At 49.1% G+C, this 21,932-nt stretch overlaps 1 protein-coding gene across 7 annotated transcripts; it reads left to right on the top strand.

Annotated features, from left to right (window-relative positions):
• The first annotated feature begins 1,859 nt into the window (after window positions 1–1,859).
• MOB3C (MOB kinase activator 3C) lies at window positions 1,860–16,253 on the top strand. Of its 7 annotated transcripts, none has more exons than XM_046944871.1 (5): window positions 1,860–2,018; window positions 2,432–2,536; window positions 6,414–6,898; window positions 12,774–12,976; window positions 15,041–16,253. In XM_046944871.1, exons 3-5 carry the CDS (start codon window positions 6,481–6,483, stop codon window positions 15,068–15,070), a joined length of 651 nt encoding a protein of 216 aa, XP_046800827.1. In that variant the 5' UTR covers window positions 1,860–2,018; window positions 2,432–2,536; window positions 6,414–6,480; the 3' UTR covers window positions 15,071–16,253. The 7 variants fall into 7 exon arrangements, with proteins under 7 accessions (XP_046800827.1, XP_025009017.1, XP_015146731.2 ...); XM_025153249.3 differs by having other exon boundaries at window positions 2,426–2,536; XM_015291245.4 differs by lacking the exon at window positions 2,432–2,536.
• The last annotated feature ends 5,679 nt before the right edge of the window (window positions 16,254–21,932 follow it).

Below are 21,932 nucleotides of genomic sequence, written 5' to 3'. Positions count from 1 at the left end.
ATGCCAAGATGCCCAGGCTTCTCCTGTATGAGCTAGCATTGAGAATGTGATGGGCTGTACTGAGTTATACCAAAGGTTCCCCTAGCCCCACATCCTAGGTGAGCTGCCTTGGCGAGGGTGCAAGGCCAGAGTAAACTCAGCAATAGCTTTCCTCAGTGTGGGAGAGATATGGATCTCTTGGGATGCGTCCAGAGTAGGGCCCCAAAAACGATCAGAGGAATGGCCCGGGCTCTGAGCACCTGATGGAGCTGTAGGTGTCCCTGTTCAGTGCAGGGCAGGTAGACCAGATGGCCTTTAATGATCCTTCCAACTCAAACAGTACTATGCAGTCTCCAGTCCCCTCTGAGTTGCTATGCTGTCTCTGAGCTGCTGAAGGACTTTGTGGAGTCCCCCCCGTACCCGCAGGGTGCTCAGGGCCCAGGCACAAGGCCTAGTGCTGCACTTACAGTATCTTTTGTAGGCACAGCGCCCTGCTCCCGTGCAGCTGTGTCCTGGCGTGAGGCCCTGCTGCAGTGCCGGCCTCTTCCCATGACCGCCCATGGAGCCACCAGCGCTCCGGGCCCACTTCCTTCCCCACTTCCTTCCCCCTGATAAATTCAGCAGTGCACCTGCCTGCGTGAGCGTGGCCAGGCCGCCCTCTTCCTTCCTCTGCAGCGGATGAATGCCCCTTCAGAAAGAAGGGCTGCATCCCTGGCCCCTCTCCTTTGGCTGCCGCCTGCCTACCAGCGTTTTGGCTCTGTCTCTGTTTCACTTGGATGTAAATCGTGGCTGTGGGTTCCCTGTGGGATCGGTGCTGTGAATCGCAAAGCCCCCGGGAGCTTTATCTGCTCTGCAGACATCTGTCCCAGCCTCTCAGTCACAAACTCCCGGGATGCTTTGATGTGTTACGGTTCTCTGTATCACCTGGGGACAAGTGTGGACTCCGGTGCCCACCGTGTCCTTGGGGAGGAACCATGGAATCACTGAGGATGGAAGAGACCTCTAATATAACTCAGCCCAACCCCCCCACTATGCCCACTGACCGCATCCTTCAGTGCCACATTCCCATGGTGACCCCACCACCTTCCTGGGCAGCCTGTGCCAGTGCATCACTGCTCTCTTGGAGAAGAAATTGTTCCTACTACACGACCTTAACCTTCTCTGGTGCAACTTAAGGTCATAACCTCTTGTTTCACTTCCAAATGTTACCTCTTCTGCACAAACTCATGCTGCAATGGATGTCAGTTCCATGCCCATAGCTAGACTGAATCGCAACCGCAGGTGAACCCTACACATCCTCGCTGTGTCCCCAGCTGCCATCCAGCCCCGAGCTGCCCTTAGCCACCTCCTGCTGGTGCTGGAGATGTCTGCAGGTGACTTGCATTCTGCAGACTGGCTCTGAACCTTGCGGCTCCAGGGCAGACCTGTGGTTGAGAACCCGCACTGTGAGGGGTGCTGGGACACCCACACTGCTCTTGCCCCACTCACACCTGTGCTGGCTGCACGCGGGGCACACGCTGGGAGCTGTGAGTCCTCATCCAAAAGCATTGCTCCTCCTGCAGCCCTGTGCTGATGACGTGCTTCATAGCCCGACCGAAGTCAGTTTTCTCTGTGGGCTGAAATGTTTTTATGTTGACTTTGCTTTGCTTTTGCTTTCTCTCTCTCTTTCTCTCTCTTTTTTCCTTTGGAAGGCATCCAGCCCATCCTGGCACTCGACCCTTCAGCGTGCCAAGCGGGGAGGGATGTGCAATGCACATGAGGAGCGTGCACATATCAGTGTGTGCCCAGCTGCCGGCGTGTCCCAGGGACAGCTGCGGCTCCGGCAGGGTCAGGATGTGACATCACTGATGGGAGAAAAACCCTCAGCCTCCACTTTCTGCAACCAAAACCTCAGCCAGCGTGCGGCTGCTCTCTGTGCTGCAGGGCGTCCCGTCGGATTCTGGGCTTTTATTTTGAATGTTTTTTTTCTTCTTCTCTTTCAGTAAGAGCAGAAAGCGCGGCAGGATTGTGTGCTGGCAGCCAGGCGTGCTGAGGATGAGGTGAGTGCTGGGGCTGGAAAAAGGAGTAGCACCGGCGTCCCAGCTGGTGCTGCGTCCCCTGCGTTTCTAAGGATGCTCCTGGGGTGCTTTTAGTGCAGGTTGGGCAAACCTAAGAGAAGCAAAATGGGTGCTTGCAGGAGCTCTTCCCCGTTTTGTGGGTATCCTGGCTTGTCTGCGAGCATGTAAATGCTGAGGGATCCCGGTTTGCAGCTGTGGGTTAGTGCAGGTAGCTGGAAGTGAGCAGGGAGCCCAGGGTTTTGGCTGGTCACCTACCATCCTAGGGCTAGCGGCAGTCCTGGAGGTGGCTTTGCCATTGTCCAGTGGAGGGCAGGAAGTTTTGGGCAGAGAAAGCTGTGGGGATGCGCTTCCAGCAGCTGTCTCGTGTCCTTCCAATCATCTTCCTGGAGTTCCAGCACTTGGGATTGCGGCTCTGATGATGGAGTGATCACTCTCAGGACTTACCTTGGCTACGAGCAAGTCCCTGTTGGCAGCAGCAAAACTCCAGCACCAAGAACAAGGTACCCCAAACAGCATCACCCCCAAAGTGTGCTGGGTGCCCCACCACTGGAGAGACGAGGCTTTGATTGGCTGTTATTTGGGACATGGGGGTGATTGGGTGAGAGGGCTGTGTGTCCCCATCTCAGAAATTGTGCTGGGTTTGCTTTGCATGAGGTGGGGATTTCCGAGTGTCAGCAGAGATGGGAGAAACAACGGCATGGGGAACTGAGCCTCCTTCGGGAGTTGGTCCCTGCAGAAATGGAAAGGATAGGGGCTTTCCCAGAGGATGCTTATGGCCCTTCACGAGCATATCAGAAGCACATGGATTAACTCCGTGTTGGGGCTGGTGGGATTCTGCAGTCCCGCTGTTTGGCGTGCTGGCCCTCGATCCCTCTCCCAGCATCTCATCTTGGCTTGTTTCCTGGAATGTTCTATCGTTAGGGTTATATTTGGGATCGGCTGCCAAGAACCCCATTTCTCATGGCCAGCCCAGCTGGGACTTGGCTCCAGCAGGAAGCCTGAGGAGAGTGAGAGGGGCCAGAGCTCTGAAGCCATGCCCCCAGCATCTTCCTCCTGCATTTAAACCATTAAAACCAATCTCCCTGCCACTAAAACCAGATGGCCATCACAGGCCATCAGCCCCAGGCTGGATCTCAGGGTTGTGTCGCCTGCATTGTGAGGAATGCTCGGGGAGGCAGGGTTGGACCGGGGGGTATTTCTGCAAGGCCACCACTGAGAAGCCCCACTTGCACGGCTGCTCCAGGACCAGTTGGAAAATTGACTTTTAAGGACATGGTTTAGTGGGTGCGGTGGTGATGGGATGATGATTGAACTAGATGATCTGAGAGGTCTTTTCTAACCTTAATGGATCTGTGAAAAAGGACTTCTCTGCAGTGAAAAGCCAGCAGAGCCCCTGGCCAGCAGGCAGCTGGAGGCCGTCTGTCTGTCTCAGGGCTCTGGCTCACTGCCCCGACACCAGGCTCGCCATGCAGGGACGTGGCAGGAGGGACTGCCCACAGAGCAGAGAAGGCAATCCCCCACAGCACCAAGGGGGAGTCCAGCCCCCGGGGGAGGGAACACTTGGGGAAAGCACAGGGGGATGTGCGGGGTGGGCAGGTTTGAACCACAGCTTTGCTATGTGGTGCTGGGCTGACTCGTGCTCGTGCTCCCCAGCGTGGCTCGCAGCACATTGCTGACAGCTCCTGCGGTTCCAGGGCAGATGTTTGTGCAAGTGTGTAAGCGTCTCGGGCTGGATCCAGGGCTGGCTTGGGCACCGGATCCACTGCCAGCTGGAGGTGCTGTGTCGGTGCCTTTCTCTTTGTTAGCACTGACCCTGGTCAGAAATAATCATTAGGGGCACTCACAAAGCACTTTCTCTCCCCTGAAGCCAATTCCTGGCTTTTGCAGCCCTTCACATCAGGGGGCCCTTCAGCAGGGAGAAATTACTTTTAAAACCGGGGAAACTGAGGCAGACAGTGTGGCATTATCTGCTGTAGCCCAGAGCTCACTACTGCCCCGACCACTCCTCCCCACTGCTTTCCAGATTGAAGCCAATTTGGGGTCACAGAGGCAGGTCTGCCCCGGTGGCTTTGCTCAGACTGGTGGGACTGATTGTGGTGGGCAGAGGAAGCTCCCCTCCCTGCTTTGCTTTCTCTCCCCCCCCCTTTTATTTCACCAGTTTCTGAACAGAACTGTTCTTTGTTGTTCTTAATTTAAAACAAAGCCTTTGTTTGGCAGCGTTGTGTGGATTTCAAATGCTTTTAAAAAAAATAAAACAACAACAACCCCTAACACTAAAGAAACAGAATCCTCCTCAAATTTGGAACTAGCAGCTGCCTTTGACCGTGAACTCACTTCCCTCCTATCCAGTTCATTTCCTTTCTCCCCCAGACCTGCCAGCCCTCTAGGAAATCAGGACTTCGCGTGTCCCTGCCTGCTGCCGTCCTGCAGCAGCTCAGCCCCACAGTTTAACCCTGTGCTGACTTGGCTCCCTGAGCTCTTACTGCATGGCTGTGGGTGCCAGCGCCGCCCCGCTATGGGAAAGGCAGCACAGCAAAGAGGGCTGCAGCCACGCCAGGGCCGCTCGGGGGGGAGCTTTGATTTTTGCACATGGGAACGGAAGGTGGGAGCTGCGGGCACCCACCCAGGGCCCTCGGCAGTGGGATGCGTGCCAGCGTGCGGCAGGAGCTGCTGCCTCAGCTTGTCCCAGCGCTCCTATTGCGGGGCCGTACCCAGTACTGGAAGCCCCACTCCTGGCCTCCTGCAGCTCAATGTGCCTCTCGTGGATTTTCCTGCCCGTCAGACCCTGTGCAGTGGGAGCCTTGGAGAGAAGTTAGGAAGGAATCTGGTCCCTGGCACGGCGCCTCCGCCTGCTCCTTTTGGTTGCAAATCCCAGGATGTGTTCTTGGCTTTGTGTTAAATTGAATTTCTGGAGAATGTTTTTCTCCCTGATTCCGGTAAGGATTCACGAGGCCTTTAAATGGCTCAGTAATTCAGTAGCGAAGCTGGCAAGGATCCCAAGAGCAAAACCACTCTCATTATCCAGCTGTGCCTAGCTGCAGCGAGCTCAGGGATGGGTCTGCTCTGCATTTGGGCAGCACTGGGTATTGCTCCCTTACTCCTGGGAGCAACTAACAGACGCGCAGTAGGAAAACATCTGGCAGGTGTTTAGCAGAGCTCTTACTCTGTGTTTGTTTTGATATATATTTTTTTTTAATTGATGTTTCAATGACGTTCCAAAGCATCGGTCTAGCTTAATGCGGGGATAACAGTGTTCTCCTGAGCTCTGTAATGGTGGCAACGCATCACTGTACTTGTAGGGAAGGCTGTGGCTTGTTCCCCACTGATCTCTGGTGGCACCCAATGGGGCTCTCTCCTGCTGCCGTGTGGAAAGTCCCACAGGACAGCTCCTGTGTCCTGGAGGGACTCCGGGGGGAGCCCAGGGTTCCTCCGGCAAGGTGATTGGCTGATCTCTGCTGGATAAAATAGGATTTGCTTTTGGCTTGGGACGGAGTTCACAGCAAGCTTTTGGCTAAGAGATGCCTTTTTAATGACGAATGAGCACCCAAGCTTCACTTGGACACCGTTCCCTCCCACTCGTGACTTTGGGTAAGTCACTTCCCCTTTCTGTGAACCTTCTTCTTCTTCTTCTTCTTTTGCTTTAACTCCTCCTCCCTGGGGGAGGCTGCCCGGGGTCTTTGACCTCCCCAGACTTCGGCAGGGCATTGAGCTCGCTGTGGCCTTGCTTTCCCATTATTAATGCTGCAGAGGGGCACGGGGCACGTGCACGTTTCAGCCTGTCCAAGCGCACGGGATTTCCACTGGAGCTTCAGGAAGGGGAAAAAAGGGAAATGCCGCAGACCTCATCCGCACTGGCAGCCTCAGGAAGGGATGAACTCAGCGCTGCTGAGCGGTGACTTCCAGGTCACATCCCCTGTTCCCGGGGTGCTGTGGGACCGGAGCGCTGTGGGGAGGGCTGGCAGCGCCGGCTCCCGTGCATTGTGTCGCATCCTGGCCCTGGTGTGCTTGGATGCTGTTTCCCTTCTTTGGCTGTGGGTTTTGTTCTTCTGAACAAACACGCGGGCAGAACAACAACAAGAATCCCTCCTTTTCCCATTGATCCGGGTGCTGGGGCTGTGTGAACCAGCAACCAGCTGCGGTCACAGTGTTGTCCCGATATGGCACTGGGGCTATTTTAGTGGGCAAGAGGCACAGCCCCTTTGCCAGGAAGGAAAGGGCCGCAGGTAGGTGAGCGCTGTTGATATTGTACTTCATTGTACTTCATTGCAGCAGGTCTGGACGAAAGCCCTGGAGATAAGAAGCTGGCTCTCAGCATCCCAGTGCTGTCTCATCTCAGTCCAGGTGCACAGATGACCAAAATGTGTCTCTTCCTCTCAGATCCCTCCAACCCTGAAGACCCTCAGCACTGACCCTGGTGCCCTCACCCTGGCTGGCCCAACCCGCGATGGCGTTGTGTCTGAAGCAAGTCTTCAACAAAGACAAAACCTTCCGGCCCCGGAAGAAGTTTGAGCCTGGCACACAGCGCTTCGAGCTGTACAAGAAGGCTCAGGCCTCCCTCAAATCAGGGCTGGACCTGAAGGCTGTGGTACAGCTGCCTCCTGGCGAGAGCATCAACGACTGGATAGCTGTGCACGTGGTGGACTTCTTCAACCGCATCAACCTCATCTACGGCACCATGTCGGAGTACTGCACGGAGAAGAGCTGCCCTATCATGTCGGGTGGGCTCAAGTATGAGTACAGGTGGCAGGACGACAGCAAGTACAAGAAGCCAACCAAGCTGTCAGCCCCGCAGTACATGTGTATGCTGATGGACTGGATTGAGATGCTCATTAACAACGAGGACATCTTCCCCACCAGAATAGGTGAGTGTGCTGTGATTCTACAGGAGGCTGCTGTTGCAACCCGTGTAGTTTTCCAAGCTGTTGGTGCACCTCTGGGTTGGCACTGCTGAGCTTTGCAATCCTAAGAGCTCTGCTGATGACCTGCTTTGGCTGGGAGCTGTAGTGACTGACACTGCCCCTTCTGCTGAGCTGCTTTCTTGTCGTTTTGGGGTGATGTTCAAGGGTTGGAGGTGGTGTGCTGGCCAGTGGGGTCTGGTGAAAGACAGCTATCACTTCTCCCCTACACTAAGGGGGGCTGTTCTGGTGGTTTTCTGGCATCTTAGGGAGCAGAAGGGGTCTATAAATGAGCTCTGCCAGTGTTCAGGGAGTATTTGGATAAAGCCCTAAATAACACGCTTCAATTTGTGATTAGCCCTGATGTGGTCAAGCAGTTGGACTTGATGATTTTTGTAAGCCCTTTCCAACTACCCCATCCCAGCCCTACTTCATCCCATCAGGTCTATTCTTTATCTGGGTAATTTGTGCTGAATTGGGCTGCCAGGCTGTACCCAGGAACTGTTGCTTTACAAGTGAAATGCAAATCCACTTGAATGTAAAAGAAGTTTAGGAAGCTTAGGGGGTAAATACAGATCTTAGGGGGTAAATGCAGGGCTTTGAGAGTTTCTCTCTCCCCTTCTGTTTCCCCAAGCAGCATAGGTGACAGAGCTGGATAAAACCACTGCAGTTAGGTTTAGGATTTTCATGCTAGGCAATGCTGAAGAAAATGGTCTGTGAGGGATTTTTGGCTGCCACTAATTGTTGCAGCCTCATTTGGTTATGCTAGAGCACCTAGTCGTGTGTTAGTTCTCTTTTGGGAAATCCTGTGGCCCTCTGGGCTCTGGCTGTTGCACTCAGGCTCTGTGGGCTGCCAGTTCTGTGCAAGCAGGAGGAGGGTGGCAGTATGTGCAGGTTTGGTGTGCCGAACTCTTAATGTCAGCCTTGTGTTGTTCTGACCTGGCTGCATGGGCTCAGACTGCAGTTAGGGTGGTACAAACACGCTTTCCCAAGGCCATTACCAGGATCCCTCTTTCAAGTGTCCTTGTGCATCCCTGGGTAACTTCAGCCTCTTTGCTGGTGTGCTTCAGTACCTTGGCTCTCAGGTGTATAAGGGAACTTAGCTGGACTTGCATTTCATGGTGCCATGTAGCAGGGAGCATTGCACGGTTTGGGCACAATGCCCCAGGCACACTGCTGATTTCCATCCTTGCCACCTGCAATGCAGCTGTCCCAAGACAAAGATTTCCCTGCTAAGGCCACCTGACCACAGACAAATTAAACTCTTTTTTTAGAAACAGCGAGTGTGACCCAAACTTGCTAACGCTGTCGGAGGCCAACCTCAGCATCCCTGCCCACAAAACCTGGAGCAGCGCGTGATTCAGTGGGACTCAGTCATAGCCCTGTTAGCAGCCAAGGGAGAGGCATCTTTGGGGTCAGAGTGGGAAAATCCCTCACGATGGGCTCAGAAGCTCAGCAGGAAATGAGCGGAGATGGAACAGTGGAAGAGATGGGGCATCTTCCTCATCCCCAGGGAAATCCACCCACGGGGCTCAATCCCACTGAAAGACTTTGCTGTACAAATCCTTTGGAAGGAAAAGTGTCTGTCTGCCGGTCATGATGAGACAGCTTCCTGGATGGGAGGAGCCATAAATCTTCTCCAGCTCTTCCAGACGACCCGTATCAGTTAGCATGTTCTAGTGCTCATTTCCGCTCTCCCAACCAACATAGCTGGGCTGAAAAAAAAAAAAGCCTACTACATGCAGAATAAGCATTGTTCCCATGGAGGGATAAGAATAAGTGATTCTGCAGGCATATTTTTTTACCAGCTGGTAAAACTATGTCAGTAGACCTCATCATGTGCAGATTACCACCTGTACAATAGCACCATCCCCAGTAATTGCTGTGCCTTGAGGCGCTTGCTGGCAGGAGAAGTCACGTTCAGCTTCACTCAGTGTCTCAGTGGGAGCATGCCCAGCACCCAGTGTCAGGGCCATTGCTAACACGTGGGGAGGAGGCTCTGGTGGATGGAGTTTGCAGGGCCGTGTGTCCCATGACGTGTATGCCGAAACCTCTCCATTTTTAAATGAGCACAGACGTGGGGCTTGGATGAGAACCAGCATTGGAAACACCCCATGCTCTCTGCCAAGCCTGTCTGTGGCTGGAAGGAACATCACTTGCAGGAGGCTCTGGGATGGTTCTTGGAAAACTCTTCTATGCTTAGACTGCTGTTCACGCATATTCCCAAAGCAATGATAAAAAAGCAGAGGAAACGTGAAGCACACTTCTTTCTCCCTATAACAACAAGAGAAAAATGTTCAGAATCCAGCTAATTATTGCAGTTTTCTCAACTGGCTGTTTTTAACTCAGTTGGTCTTTTATTTTCTCCCTGTTTTCTCCCAAATTAATGCCACACCAGCTTGCAGCTGCCATCATGTTGTTAATTTCCAATTGGATTTAAAGGCTTATTTTTAGGAAAAGGCGAATCGTGGAACAATCCAGAGACCAGACTGGATGTTAGAAATATTACCAGCGATAATTCATCGTGCAGTTCGTTGAATTACTGCTTTTGGAGAGGGGAAAAATATGATTGTAAAGAAGCAAAATAGTTTCACAGCACTGTTTCATCACAAAAAAATGCAATTGGCTTGTGCATGAGGGCTGGGGATGAGAGAGGCGGTGAGGAGGATCCAAGGCCCTCTCGTATTCCCTTCCCGTAAGTGCAGACTCTTTTCATTTCCTTTTCCACACAGTCCCACATGACTTCCTTATGTTTTGAAGTGATCAGCACGGAGTGTGGAAAACAGACTTCTCTAAGCATTAAATCACATCTTGGGTTTCAAGGAAAACATCCAAGATAAACTGAAGGTGCTAATTCATTTTGGGGCAGTGAGTCACGCTGCTCACCAGTGCCTTGATGAAATAGAACCTGCTGTATTTATGGCTCTTGCACTGGCTGCCAGCACTTGTGATGCTCTGTGCTTTGCACTGCTGCTCTGCTCAGCTCCTGTTGGTACCATTTCTGCTGTGCAGAGAGGAGGTCCATCTGCCTCCTCCCTTAGAGAGGGCTCTAAACTGAGGTCTGCACGTGCACAGGGTGAGGGAGAGACTTTCTCCAGAAAACCCAGATGATGGAAAGGGAAGAGATTGAGATGTTGGAGAAGGGACTCAGGACATGGTTGATTCCCACTGACCATGCTTCAAGTACTTCAGCTGGAGGAAAGTGTATGCATCTGGCAGGTGGGCCCTGTTGGGTGGCCGGCTCTTGTGTGGAACCTTCCAGAGGTTACGGTTGGAGATGATGATCTGGGTTACAATCACAGAATCATTAAGGTTGGAAAAGGCCTCTAAGATAATCTAGTCCAACTGTTAACCCATCCCCACCATGCCCACTGACCTCAGTGCCACATTTCCACAGCTCTTGAACACCTCCAGGGATGGTGACTCCACCACCTCCCTGGGCAGCTGTGCCAGCACATCACTGCTCTTTCTGAGAGGAAATTTTTCCTAATATCCAACCTGAACCTTCCCTGATGCAACTTAAGACCATTATTCTCATCCTATTGCTGTTATGTGGGAGAGGAGACTGACTACCAACCTCATCACAACCTCCTTTCAGGGAGTTGAAGAGTTTCTTCTGCAGACTGAACAGTCCCAGTTCCCTCAGCTGCTCTCCATAAGAGTTGTGCTCAAGCCCCCTTACTAACTTTGTTGCCTTTCATAGATGGTACAGGTCCAGCTATGCCACTGACCTCTCTCCTGGCTGATGTTCCCCCATGGTAGATGCTCACAACACATCCTCAGGGTCCTGGGACAGGAGAGTGTCACAAGAGAAGCAGACGTGGCTGCAACATGGGGAGTGGAAGCAGGGCCTGATGGTCCAGGCCATGTGCTTCATGTGTTCAAGAGAGATGATGTGGGGAGAAAGAGCCCCAACCAGTCCCCTGTGATCCACTGGGCCAAAAGGACCGTAGCAGTGGTGATGCTGCAGCATGGTAGGCTGAGAGGCGACCTGTTGGAGTCCATTGGTGACTCCCATGGGCTCTATTGGTGGCCAGTCACCAACACGGCTGGGCCACGTCTGCAGAGGACAGCCACACACTGACACCTTGTGATGGACACAGGGAAGAGCAGCACAGCTGCACATCCCAGGAGCTGCTGCGTGATACTGCTGAGTTCATTTGAAACAACAGCAGTGAATAGCCCAGAAAGGGTACTGTTAGGTCTTGGCAGCCCAGTGATCTTTCATGATATCAAACCATCATTAGAAGTAAGATGACTCAGCAGCTCCCGTAGTTGCCATGCTTTTCCATACAATATCAGTACTCCTCGCTGCCTGCTTTGAGAGGAGGAGGTACCAGGCAGAGGACAGTTACAAACTGAGGAGAACATGTGCATCACTGCCTGCCTGCTGGAAGCAGCTGCTCTTCTTTGGTCTCAGGACAGGCTGTTTGGAACAGCGTGTATTCCTCAGCCGTGGCTGGGGAATGTGCACTCATCACAAATTACTTGCCATGATGGGTTTTTCTTTATTAGAAGAAATATTTTTACGGCTAGTTCCTCAAATCTGGTCTGCAGGAGCCACCCTAATAGCATGTTTCAGGCACCAGCTGGGTGATTAGGGCTTTTAGTTGCTCAGCAAATTCTCACTTGGTGCAAAAAGCTCAAATGAAACCTTTGACAAAGCATGGTGTTTTTGCTGGCTGCAGGGAAGCCCAGCAGATTGCTCACTGTCCTTATCAGCCAGGCAGACAGAGCAAGGCCCATAGCCAGGGGGTCAGGGCAGAAGCAGATCCCTTCAATAGTGGCATGGAGAGGTGCTTGCATTTGGCAGAAAGCCCTAAGAGGAGCAATTAGAATCCTAATAGGTGATGTCAAAGACTCCACTGGGTTTTGCACTGCTGCATGATGCTCGTTGTTATGCAGGACAATGAATGTGCAGTGGCCATGAATCTCAGCCCCCTCTCCATGTAGGTGTGCTGCTGAGCCAAGATGCACAACTTCCTCAAGATGAGTCCAAGCCATCTAGCCATGGCACAAGCAGCCCAAGCTTGTGCCTTGTGCACAAAGCAAGGTGAGACAGGCTGAGTGTGACATCACTCCAGACCAAAGATAATCTTATGTTACAAGTACTTTGACAGTAAGCTCAGTGCTCATTGAGGAAGACTCAAATTGCCATCTGTATATTTTAGCCGAGATGTGTGAACTGGCTATGGGGATTGTTTGGAAAGATTTTTAAGAGGTTAAGTGCTGCATTAGTTAGAAGCCAAGGGAGGAGACAGGTAGCATCGTGGGAAGGAAGGATTTTATTTTGCTCTATGCAAATTTGCATTGAATTGCTTGGGGGAGAGAAAGAACCTTCAGGAAAACAAATTCCACTTGCTTCGTGTTCAACCTCCCAAAAAGTATATTCAGGGGTTTCAAAGCCAGGTTTTCTATAGAAATTTCCCTTAGCTTCCTGACACTGGCTGTATTATACCTCTGAGATTTTCGCTGTTATAACAGTGTATTTAGATAAGGATGTGAATAGAGAGTAATAAATTGCGTCCTTGTTCAAGACAAAGCCAAAAGTATATGTTGTTGCATGATGGGTCCTGTTCTTGAGTGCCTTGGCAGGATATTTCAATAGGGAGCATCGTACAGGTGCAGTGACATTGCAACCTTAAGACTGGCATTTTTCTTCCTGTTTTAATGACGTATTTATCTGAAAAAAGGATCCCCAAACCAGCTGGAGCTCTGTTTCTGCTGATGCACCCATGATTGCTTGTTGAGTGCAGCAGGGGCATTTAAACGTTAGCTAGTTTGGGGGTTTTGTTTGTTTTGGGAAATGGTCAAATGGCTTTAACTTGCTTCTGCTTTGCAGGTGTTCCCTTCCCTAAGCAGTTCCAGCAAGTTTGCACTAAGATCCTCACTCGCCTCTTCCGTGTCTTTGTCCATGTCTACATCCACCACTTTGACAGCATCATCAACATGGGTGCTGAGGCTCATGTCAACACCTGCTACAAGCACTTTTACTACTTCATCAGGGAGTTCAGCCTTGTTGACCACCGGGAGCTGGAGCCTTTGGTAAGGATGCCCCAGGGATGGGGAAGAGGACAGTCAGAGCAGCGTGGGTTGAACACAGCTCTGGTAAATTCAGGCAGGGTCAGACTCTGCCCTGTGCAGGACATACAGCTCTAGATAGCAGCTAATATGAGTCTAGCAGGAGTAGCACTGCAGCCTCCCTTGAGAAGCAATTAAAGCAATTAGCCAAGCAGAAAGTGAGCGACCTTAGACATAGCATGGAAGGGGGAAGTAAGGGGAAGAGATATGCGGTTCTGGCACATAAACTAGAAAATGTGCAGTTTTCTAAGGAAAGCAAATGTGTCACAGGCCATGTTGAGTGTGGCCTGGCCTATGGAATCCCGTTCTGGTGGGGAGAATAATAGGAAACCCAGTAATTAGCATGCTGTGCAAAGGGATGGGCTGCAGAAAAGGCTGAATGCAGCATGGGAGAGTTCAAAGACAAAGAGTTGAGAGAAGTCATAACCTGAGCTGCCTGTTTATAAGCACCAGGGATGCCCCTGCCCGAGTGCTAAATGCTTTAACTCCTTTCCTGCTTGCTTTTTTCTCAGTCAGTTTGCTACCTCCTCTGCTCTGATTGCAATCTGGGAGGCTGAGATGATGATCCAACCAGGGGACACTTGAATGACAATAGTAGACTCATTAATTAATTACTTCATATATTGTGATTGTGACCTATGTTATCACAGTGGCCCTCAGCCACAGAAAATGACAGTTCAGCATCACTGTGTCCTCTATTCTTCCTCATAACCATTCCTCGTGATAAACTTCTTTAACATTGATATACGGCCCATAATGGTGTCATCTCCTTTGACTGATGCTTGCTAATGTAAATAATTAGCAGCTAATAGCCAAAGCAGAGGCTGACATTGCTAAATAGGCTTTCCGTGCCAGTGACACACGTGCAACGTGAGATGATTTATGGCTCTGGGTGATTCTAAGATGAACAGATTTTCCTGTGTGATGCAACTAAGGTTAAACTACAAGGAAATGAGGCACACTTCTCTCTGGCTATGTATGTCTTGTTTCTTGGTGTGCCCATTGCTTGGTATCCACGGCTTGGAATCCACACCCTACAGCAGCCTCAAGCACCCATGAGACCACATTAAGCAGTGATTTGCTGTATGTGTGCAGAAGAGTGACCTGCAACCAGAGAGGTCTGAGTGCAGTGCTGGGCTGGGGAGCTGAGACAAAGTCCTGAAGATTATGAACAGCTTTCAAAGACAGAAAGTGGTCCATCTGACCTTCCTGTTAACCCAGGGAGGCTGCACCTTAGCACTGCTGGCAGTCCCAAAATCTGAGTGGCAAAGAAAAGCAGCCTGTTAGCCTACACAGAGCTTGCTCTTGTCATTTTGTCCCTCCCTGTGTTCAGCACTGATAGCTCAGGACTGGGTTTTGTAGATGAAGCATTTGGAAAATGACAGTGAAGAGGAGGGAATTCTGGCTATGGACACTTGAGCCAGAGTGGCTACTGGAGGAGCTGCTCAAACTGAAGAGGCACACTTATGTATTAGGGATATCACAAAGCAGGAAGAGACCCCTGGAGAAGGACATCAAGCTAACAGTACTGCAGGCCAGAGATGTGAGTTGCCAGGAGGTTTTTTGTGGCCCTTTGCTATTAGCACTCATTTGCATTTACAGTGCAGCCATGGGATCCTTTGCCAGAACCACAGTCCCCTTCAGTGAGCTGTTGTCATCACCTGGAGGACAGCCAGCACTTTTGGGAGCACCTTGCATCCCCAGGCTCTGGGGGTGGCACCACCTCTCTGTCTGCTCCCTGCTGAGTCAGGACATGCATCTCAAACATTTCAGCCCTTTCCTTGGACTGCTCTCAACGCTCAAACTAACCTCTTGACACCTAGACCAAGGAGCATGCTAGGAAGGAACTGCTGGGGCGGAGAGGTTCCCAAAAGGGCCACCATGGGAAACAAGAATACTGTCTGAATTCCATACAGCCACTTCCTTGGATTGTTTTTGGATACCTACCAAACTGCTTTGCGCATCACTTCACCAAAACCTGTGTTTTGCACTAACTGGTTCTTTCTTTTTTCCTCCCCTTCAATGCAGAAAGAAATGACAGAACGAATTTGCCACTGAAGAGATTTCAGCAGGCATGCTCAGCATGATCAGTCAGCATTCAGGGGGACAAGAACCCTGCGGTGGGAGGTGTCTTCCCAAGGACTTGCTCTGGGCATTTCAACTGAACTATGAAAACTGCAGAAGAGCCTTTCTTCTTTTTTTGTCTTCAGATGCATCAATCTCCAAAGGTTTTGTTAGTGAGACCTGCCCTATAAGCAGGTGTGACCTTGGCTACTGAGTCATGCCTGTTGCCTTTCTTATGTGCATTGAACTATGATAACATCTGAGATCAGCTCTGTAAAGCTGGTGACATTTGATCCCAACTGACTCCATGAGGTTAGTCGCCAATGTCCCATTTTTAGCAATGAAATGTTTCTCCTTTTGCCCTCATTCATGCTTTACACCAAAGGGACTTTTCTCCCCTTCCTCCCCCCTCTCCCCCCCCCCCCCCCAGGAATTTTTCATGCTTGGCAGAAAGGACTTCAGGATGTTCTAAGATGCATCCAATACCACTTGGACTAATGGCAGAGTGGCCCCGTGACAAATGGAGGTGAACTGGGCTACTTTTCAGAGTGATGAGCAGTCTACCTGAGTATTTTCCATACTCAGAAATTGTGATACAAAGTGAGGGAAAGAAACTTGTCAGAAAACAAGTGACGTTTCCTGACACGTTGTCCTGGCTCTAAAAAGCAGATGCTGGCTGTAGAAATCATTGCCTTTCCATTGTTGGACTGTAGCATAGACACTGTTCTTTTGACAAGGGTTTGAGTTGGGTTTTTTTTTTTAATTCTTACTATTTTGGGGGAGTTAAATTGTCTGAGCCACAGTGTTGTTATGTTTGTGTTTCTTGGCCTTTTGCTGGGAAAGTTTTATACAGCAGACATAGCTGATATGTATAGTGGGGTTTGCTGATATGGGGTTTGCCCATTCCAGGGGAGAGGGGGGATGTGGGTAGAAAATGTAAATATTTAAGACAACACTAAAGTTCACAGGTGGATTGTTAGTGCTCAAGGCACTTATTTTATTGTGAAAATCTATTTTTTTTTAATCTTATGTACCAGATGTATATTTTTACATGGAAATAAAATGGGACAAAATGAACACAAACCATCCGATACGTCATTTCAATATTTTCTGTGTAAGACAATCATTAAAAGTCCAAACATTTTTGTTCTGTTACTAATTAAAGAAGCGGGAATGAGCCTGGTGTCCTTTGTCCTTCCCTCAATCGTAGTAAGGTGTCACGAAAATGCACCCAGGATAACCTGAGTGGATTTCCCTGCCAGCTGTAACGCTGATGGAGCTCAGTGTCATGTTGAGACCTCAGCAACAGGCAGCTTTGCAAAAAGTTATGAGGGATGAAGAAAACTCTGCAAGTGCCTGCTGGAAACTTGACTCAGTGGAAGTCTCTGGGATTTAAGCCTGTGTTAGGGCGGGGGGCTGGCAAGTCCTGAGTGGATGGTGACAAAACCATGATGTGAGGTGGTCTGTGATATTCTTCCTCTCTAGGAGAAAGTTTTTGAGATGTGGAAGAAAATGTGGGAAGAGAGAAAAATGAGCTAAGAAGAAGCTGTTGTTTTCAAGGGCTAAAATTCTGATCACGAAACCACTGTGGGGTAGAAAAGGATAAAGCATGTTAATGACATGAGATCTATTCCTGGATTGCTTTCTTTGAGGTGGGAAATGCTGATTCTAGCAGAGAGTTTCACAATGAGATGCAACATTGTCTCTTGAGTGCGTGCAGCTTTTTCCTTCTGGAGGCTGGCAGCTTTGCTAGCACAGCCTGGTCAGCCGGATTTCCTCATGAAGGTCAGGGAAGGACAAATGACTCACAAGCGTCAAGAAAACCTTGAAGACAGAGCGTGGCATTCAGCAGCCTGCTGTAAAGAGACCCTGAGTCAGAGCTGAAATGCCAGCAGTGTGGGGAACTAAGTGCACGTCTGTGTGGAAGTAAAACAGCAACAGCAAGCAAGGTTGCTTACACGAGAGAATCTCTTAATGTAAAGAGCATGGTCTGGAGGACAGAGGATCCGTGATTCTTTAACGTATAAGACTATTCAGCCTGCGTTAGAAGAGAAGCTCTGCTGCAATATGGCTAACACTCCAGATGCTATTTTATTACAAACTTTAATGAAGATGTACCACTTGGGAGTAGCCATGTTGTAACAGAGCCATCTTCTTTCATTTAATATTTTACATCCACTGGGCCAGTTTCCAATTGCTTTGGGCTATGCCCTAATGACAGCGTGAGGAGTAAGAGTTCTGCCATCCATTCACGTGGCTGATTCGGTGAGCATATGTAAGAGCTGGCAGTATTGGGGCAACTCGCTGTAGGCATCCTGAGCTGGAGGCGAGGACCAGCACTGCTCTCATGATCTTCCTCCCTTGGGTCTTACTCATCTTGCAGTTTTCCAGTAATGCCAGGATTCTCTCCACTTCTATGCAATGGAAGGAATAAGAGTCAGCAGTTAACAGGGTCTCAGCCCCAAGCTAAACTAGCACGTTGGATGTTCTCGTTTAGGTGGCTACCTGTAGGTGGCGATAATGTTATCAAACGCCTCTTTTACTGATACTGTGGCTGAACGTTCTGCAGATTTAGTGACTGTGTTCATTTCTTAGGACTTTCCTTCTTTCAGTCCTTGATTTTCTCCCTTCTGGAAGAGACTCCCTTCGGGTGTCAAAACCCACTGTACAGTGTATGGCCTGCTTAGATGTAGGCTGTGTATTGATGGAGTGCTTTGATCAACAAGGGAGCACAGTTTTGGCTGGATGAGGGCTCTGTGAGTTGACCCGATTTACCCTGGGATGTAAGGCAAATAGAAGGAAAGTACAATATGAATGTCTGGGCATCATGTGTGCTCCTGAGGCATAAAAAGCGGTAACAATCATTAATGAATGGTTTGTACAGTGGATACAAGCATTTTTCTGTTTGTTTCCAGCAAGTTTGGTTTGCTAGTGTCCAGTAGACCATATATTTTCAGGGTCTCATATTACTTTGGCTTCCTATTAAATACAGTCAGTTCAGGAACTCTGTCCTCAAAGGTAGTGGACTGGCACTGTGTCAAGGTGTGAGTAGTCCACGTGGGTCTAGCTATAGGAGAAGCAAGTTTCACCTTGGCATTTGCAAACATCCATACTAGCACTTTTAATGTCCACTTTGAGAACTTCGCCTTACCCCCTTCTGTGTACAGCTTTGGCATATGGGATCCTGAAAATATGGATGGAAATATGGTCTCTATTTGTAGGCGTATCCCATGCCATCTATTATGTTGCACGTAAATCATCAGGTTTCCTGAAAGAAACAGCACCTTTTTTTTTCCCATGTGAAGAAGGGCTGTTCACAACAAAAGAATGACACTGAAGTCTGAAAGTTTAATCACCCAAATGAGAAGTATAATTTTCAGAGAAATGGAGCCTGTACAGCTTCCTTGAATGGCAGAGGGAACGGTACATGCTCTGTGTTCCGAAAACCAGACTAGAGTAGATTGCAGGTGCTTAAATACAGATTTAGGTGCTTGGCTGTGGGCAGAAACAAGAGGGATAATTCTAGTCAAGGCTTAAAATCATTTTAGTAGTACAAAGACCAAAGCACTGTGATCCAATTGTAACATGGCTAAATCAAAATTAGCTTTGGTAATTATTTTGGTAATTATTTCTTAGGTGCTTAACAGCCAACATAGGCAGCTCCTTGTGTTGTCTGTGTGTTGCAGAGGTAAAAAGCAGACACAATCCTGAGAAGGTATTAAAAGGAAAAATCATGTGGAGGAGCTAGTAATTTTACTGTGGTTAATACAGCAATTACAGTGTTTGAGGAGGTGCTTTTTTCTTCACTTTTTGCAAGAATTTATCCTGAAGTATTAGCTTAACCATTTCCTAGAAATGCCATGCCTACCTCATTAAAAACAAGAAGGTGAAAACAAAAATCCTTTCTTTAACGCTATCCAGCAAACCATGTTGAAACTTAAGTCTTGCCCTCTTGTTAAGTATGCTGTGCAGTTGGGTTACCTCGCAAGTAACAAGGGGGAAAGAAAAACAAGAAAGATTCAAGAATACACATCTGCTTTGAGAATGGATGCCTACTTTTACAGATAGAAAATGCTGTGCTGTGTAGGAGCCCTTTAACCCAGCAGATAAAGGTGTGACAAGAAGCAACAGATGGGAATTAAAATCCAGATAAATTCCATTTGAAAATAAACTACAAATGTTTGACATCATCCCTAGGCAGAGACAGTTCTAGATGCTGAGGATTTGAAGGTGCTTGTATGGATTTGAGTTACTCTCCTGAACTAGCCTTTAATTCTGTTCAAGTGGGGGAATACAAAGGAAGATGCTCAGGAACTACTCCTGAGCCCTTCAAGGATAAAAAGTTTCTAAGTATTGTTAAAAGAGAGAGGCTGAGGAACATCCTCAGCTAGGATGGGCTTCTAGATGGGTCCAGGTGGGGAAGAGCTGTCAAGAGAGGCATCACTGTGGGTAAATCTTCACCTAGGCTTGCCTCTTCTTAGATATCAGAGCACTGCATGAATACACTCAAGCATCTCTAGGAAACCGGGCTTCAGTGCTTGTGCTGTTTGAAGGACAACATGCTCTCTCATGTCAGTTTGGTGATGAGAACAAAACATGCCTTTGTCTTATAAGAGGATACCAAAAAGGTACTACTGGTGTTCAAACCACCCCCATTCTGTCCTGCAGCCTTCAGGTTTGAGCTGTCTGAGGCCCTGCTCTTCTGTTTCTGGACTGTTTCCTTTGAACCTATGTGAAGAGGTGGCAGCTTTCTAAAGCTGTGGTGCATCCTTCTGGCCCCCTGACAGAGAAGGCAGCAAAAGCAAGCAGCCTATGTCTTTACTTGCTTGTGGCTTGTGGCTTTGAGAGTTGTGGGTACCAAACTGCATGTCCAGATTGAAACCATACAGTTCTGTCATGCTCACGGATTAAAGCTGTAAATCACTGACTGAGCTGAATTTCGTGTTTCTCTCAAGCCATTTTAACAATAGCCGACACTAGCAGAACAGAAGAGCTTTGTGTGAAAAATGCTGCTAACAACAACTCATTGGCCCTGTATGTGGCAGCAAAGTTAAATGTTGTGGTTCTTGTATAAATAAAGTAAGTTCCTCTCCCTGCAAAGCACTCTGGAGATGCATTTTGGTGCTTGGGAGATAGGTAGTTATTGTCCCCTGTTAGAAATGTGGTAGCATTGTATGCAAGCTCCTAGTTATTTGTAAATATGAGGTAAGGAGTAGTACCTCACAGGACTTTTTGCTGGACTGGATTTTCATCTTCATTTATATACATATATATATTTGTATACAGACTCTATGTTTCCCAGTTTACACCTTTTTACTTAGTCTACTACAATGAGTGGAGGATTGAAATGTCACCCAAATGGAGAATGACCTTTTAAAATGTCAATCTGAGTTTATATGGAAGAAAGCTCTTCTTTGCCGGGGATACCTCTCTGCAAACAATTCCACCACCCTGCTCAGCCTTACTGAAATAGCACCGATAAAAAGGCTCAGGAAGAGAAAGTTAACTCCTCCGAAGCAGATCAGAGCTTCTCTTTGTAAAACTAAAAGAAGAAGCTCATCTGCCAATTCAAAGGCAAGGTTTCTGTTATTAGTGAGCCTTTTTTTTCTCTTGCTGCTGAAAGATTTGTTTATTCCTGAAGGGGAGTGAGAAAATGAGGCTAGAATGCGGATAAGCTATTGAGGAGTGTTTTGTGTTTGGTATCTGCATTACTGTACTTTTTGCTTTCATCTCCCTTAGCCTGATCTGCTTGAAGATGTATTGGGCTTACTGGGTGTCAGGAGACACAACCCCAATCCCTCTGCTTTAGCCACACTGCTCTGAAAAGCAAAGGAGGTGGAAACTTTCTCCTCATTGCCTGAAAAACTGCAGAGATATGCAAGCCTCCAGCGTGGTCCTGAGACTAACCTGGAAACCCATGAAAAATCAACAGCTTACGTAGAATGCTCGTAGGAGCACAGGACAAAGATAGCAGGCAAGGAAATGACCTTTCAAAGTATCTGCTACGCTGCTGGCATTGCACACACTCTACAGTATCAATCTGATGGGAAAGCCAAAACAAAACTAAACAAAATCCCAAAGACTTTTCTATGAGGTTATCCTTATCGTCCCTCCTGTGCCCTAGCTCTACACAAGAGCAAATATTTGATGAAGCCATGAGGTGAGAAAGACTCACCGGCTTTCTTGAGCGCAGTGGTGTGCTTTTTTGTGTGTGTGAAGATACTGCCTTAACAACGAGCTAAATGTTGTCAGATTGCTCATTCCTGTGGTGATTTTTTCTTTTCCACTGAGCAGTTCTGATCCACCCTGTGTACATTCCAGAGGACCTGTAACAGGACTCCAAGACAGGTCTTCCCATTACCGAGGATATTTCACAGAAGCCACACCTGCAGTGCTGTACCTCCCATCTCCCCACACTAATGTGGGGTACCATGTATGTCATGTCTGGACTTATCTAGCTGGGCAGGAACAATCGTGCCCAAAGCTGAGACTTGCGGACAACATCCACGTCAGCCCTGTGTTCACAAGGCCCTGAAGAACCAGGCACTCAGAAAGAGGGCAGTGGCACACGGCGACCGGCACAACCTCAGCCCAGGAGAGAGGCAACAGCACAAGATGGCGGCCACCTCCACCTCAGGTTACCCCTGAGGCTCCCCACAGAGTTGCCTGCCCTGTGGGGCACTCCTGCCACAAGCGGGGACACAGACGCTCATTCACACTCAAGTAAGACTTCAAGTTGGGTTGCCCAGCCATCTCCACGACACCCGTTCCCGGCTGGCCTCGAGAAGGGGTGCACACCACCTCACCCGCATGCAAACTCCCCCCCCTGTGCCCCGCAAGCGAAAATGGCCTCACG

This window comes from Gallus gallus, chromosome 8 (genome assembly GCF_016699485.2).
Source record: "Gallus gallus isolate bGalGal1 chromosome 8, bGalGal1.mat.broiler.GRCg7b, whole genome shotgun sequence".
In the NCBI taxonomy this organism is placed as follows: Eukaryota; Metazoa; Chordata; class Aves; order Galliformes; family Phasianidae; genus Gallus; species Gallus gallus.
This window is presented reverse-complemented; position numbering and strand designations above follow the sequence as displayed.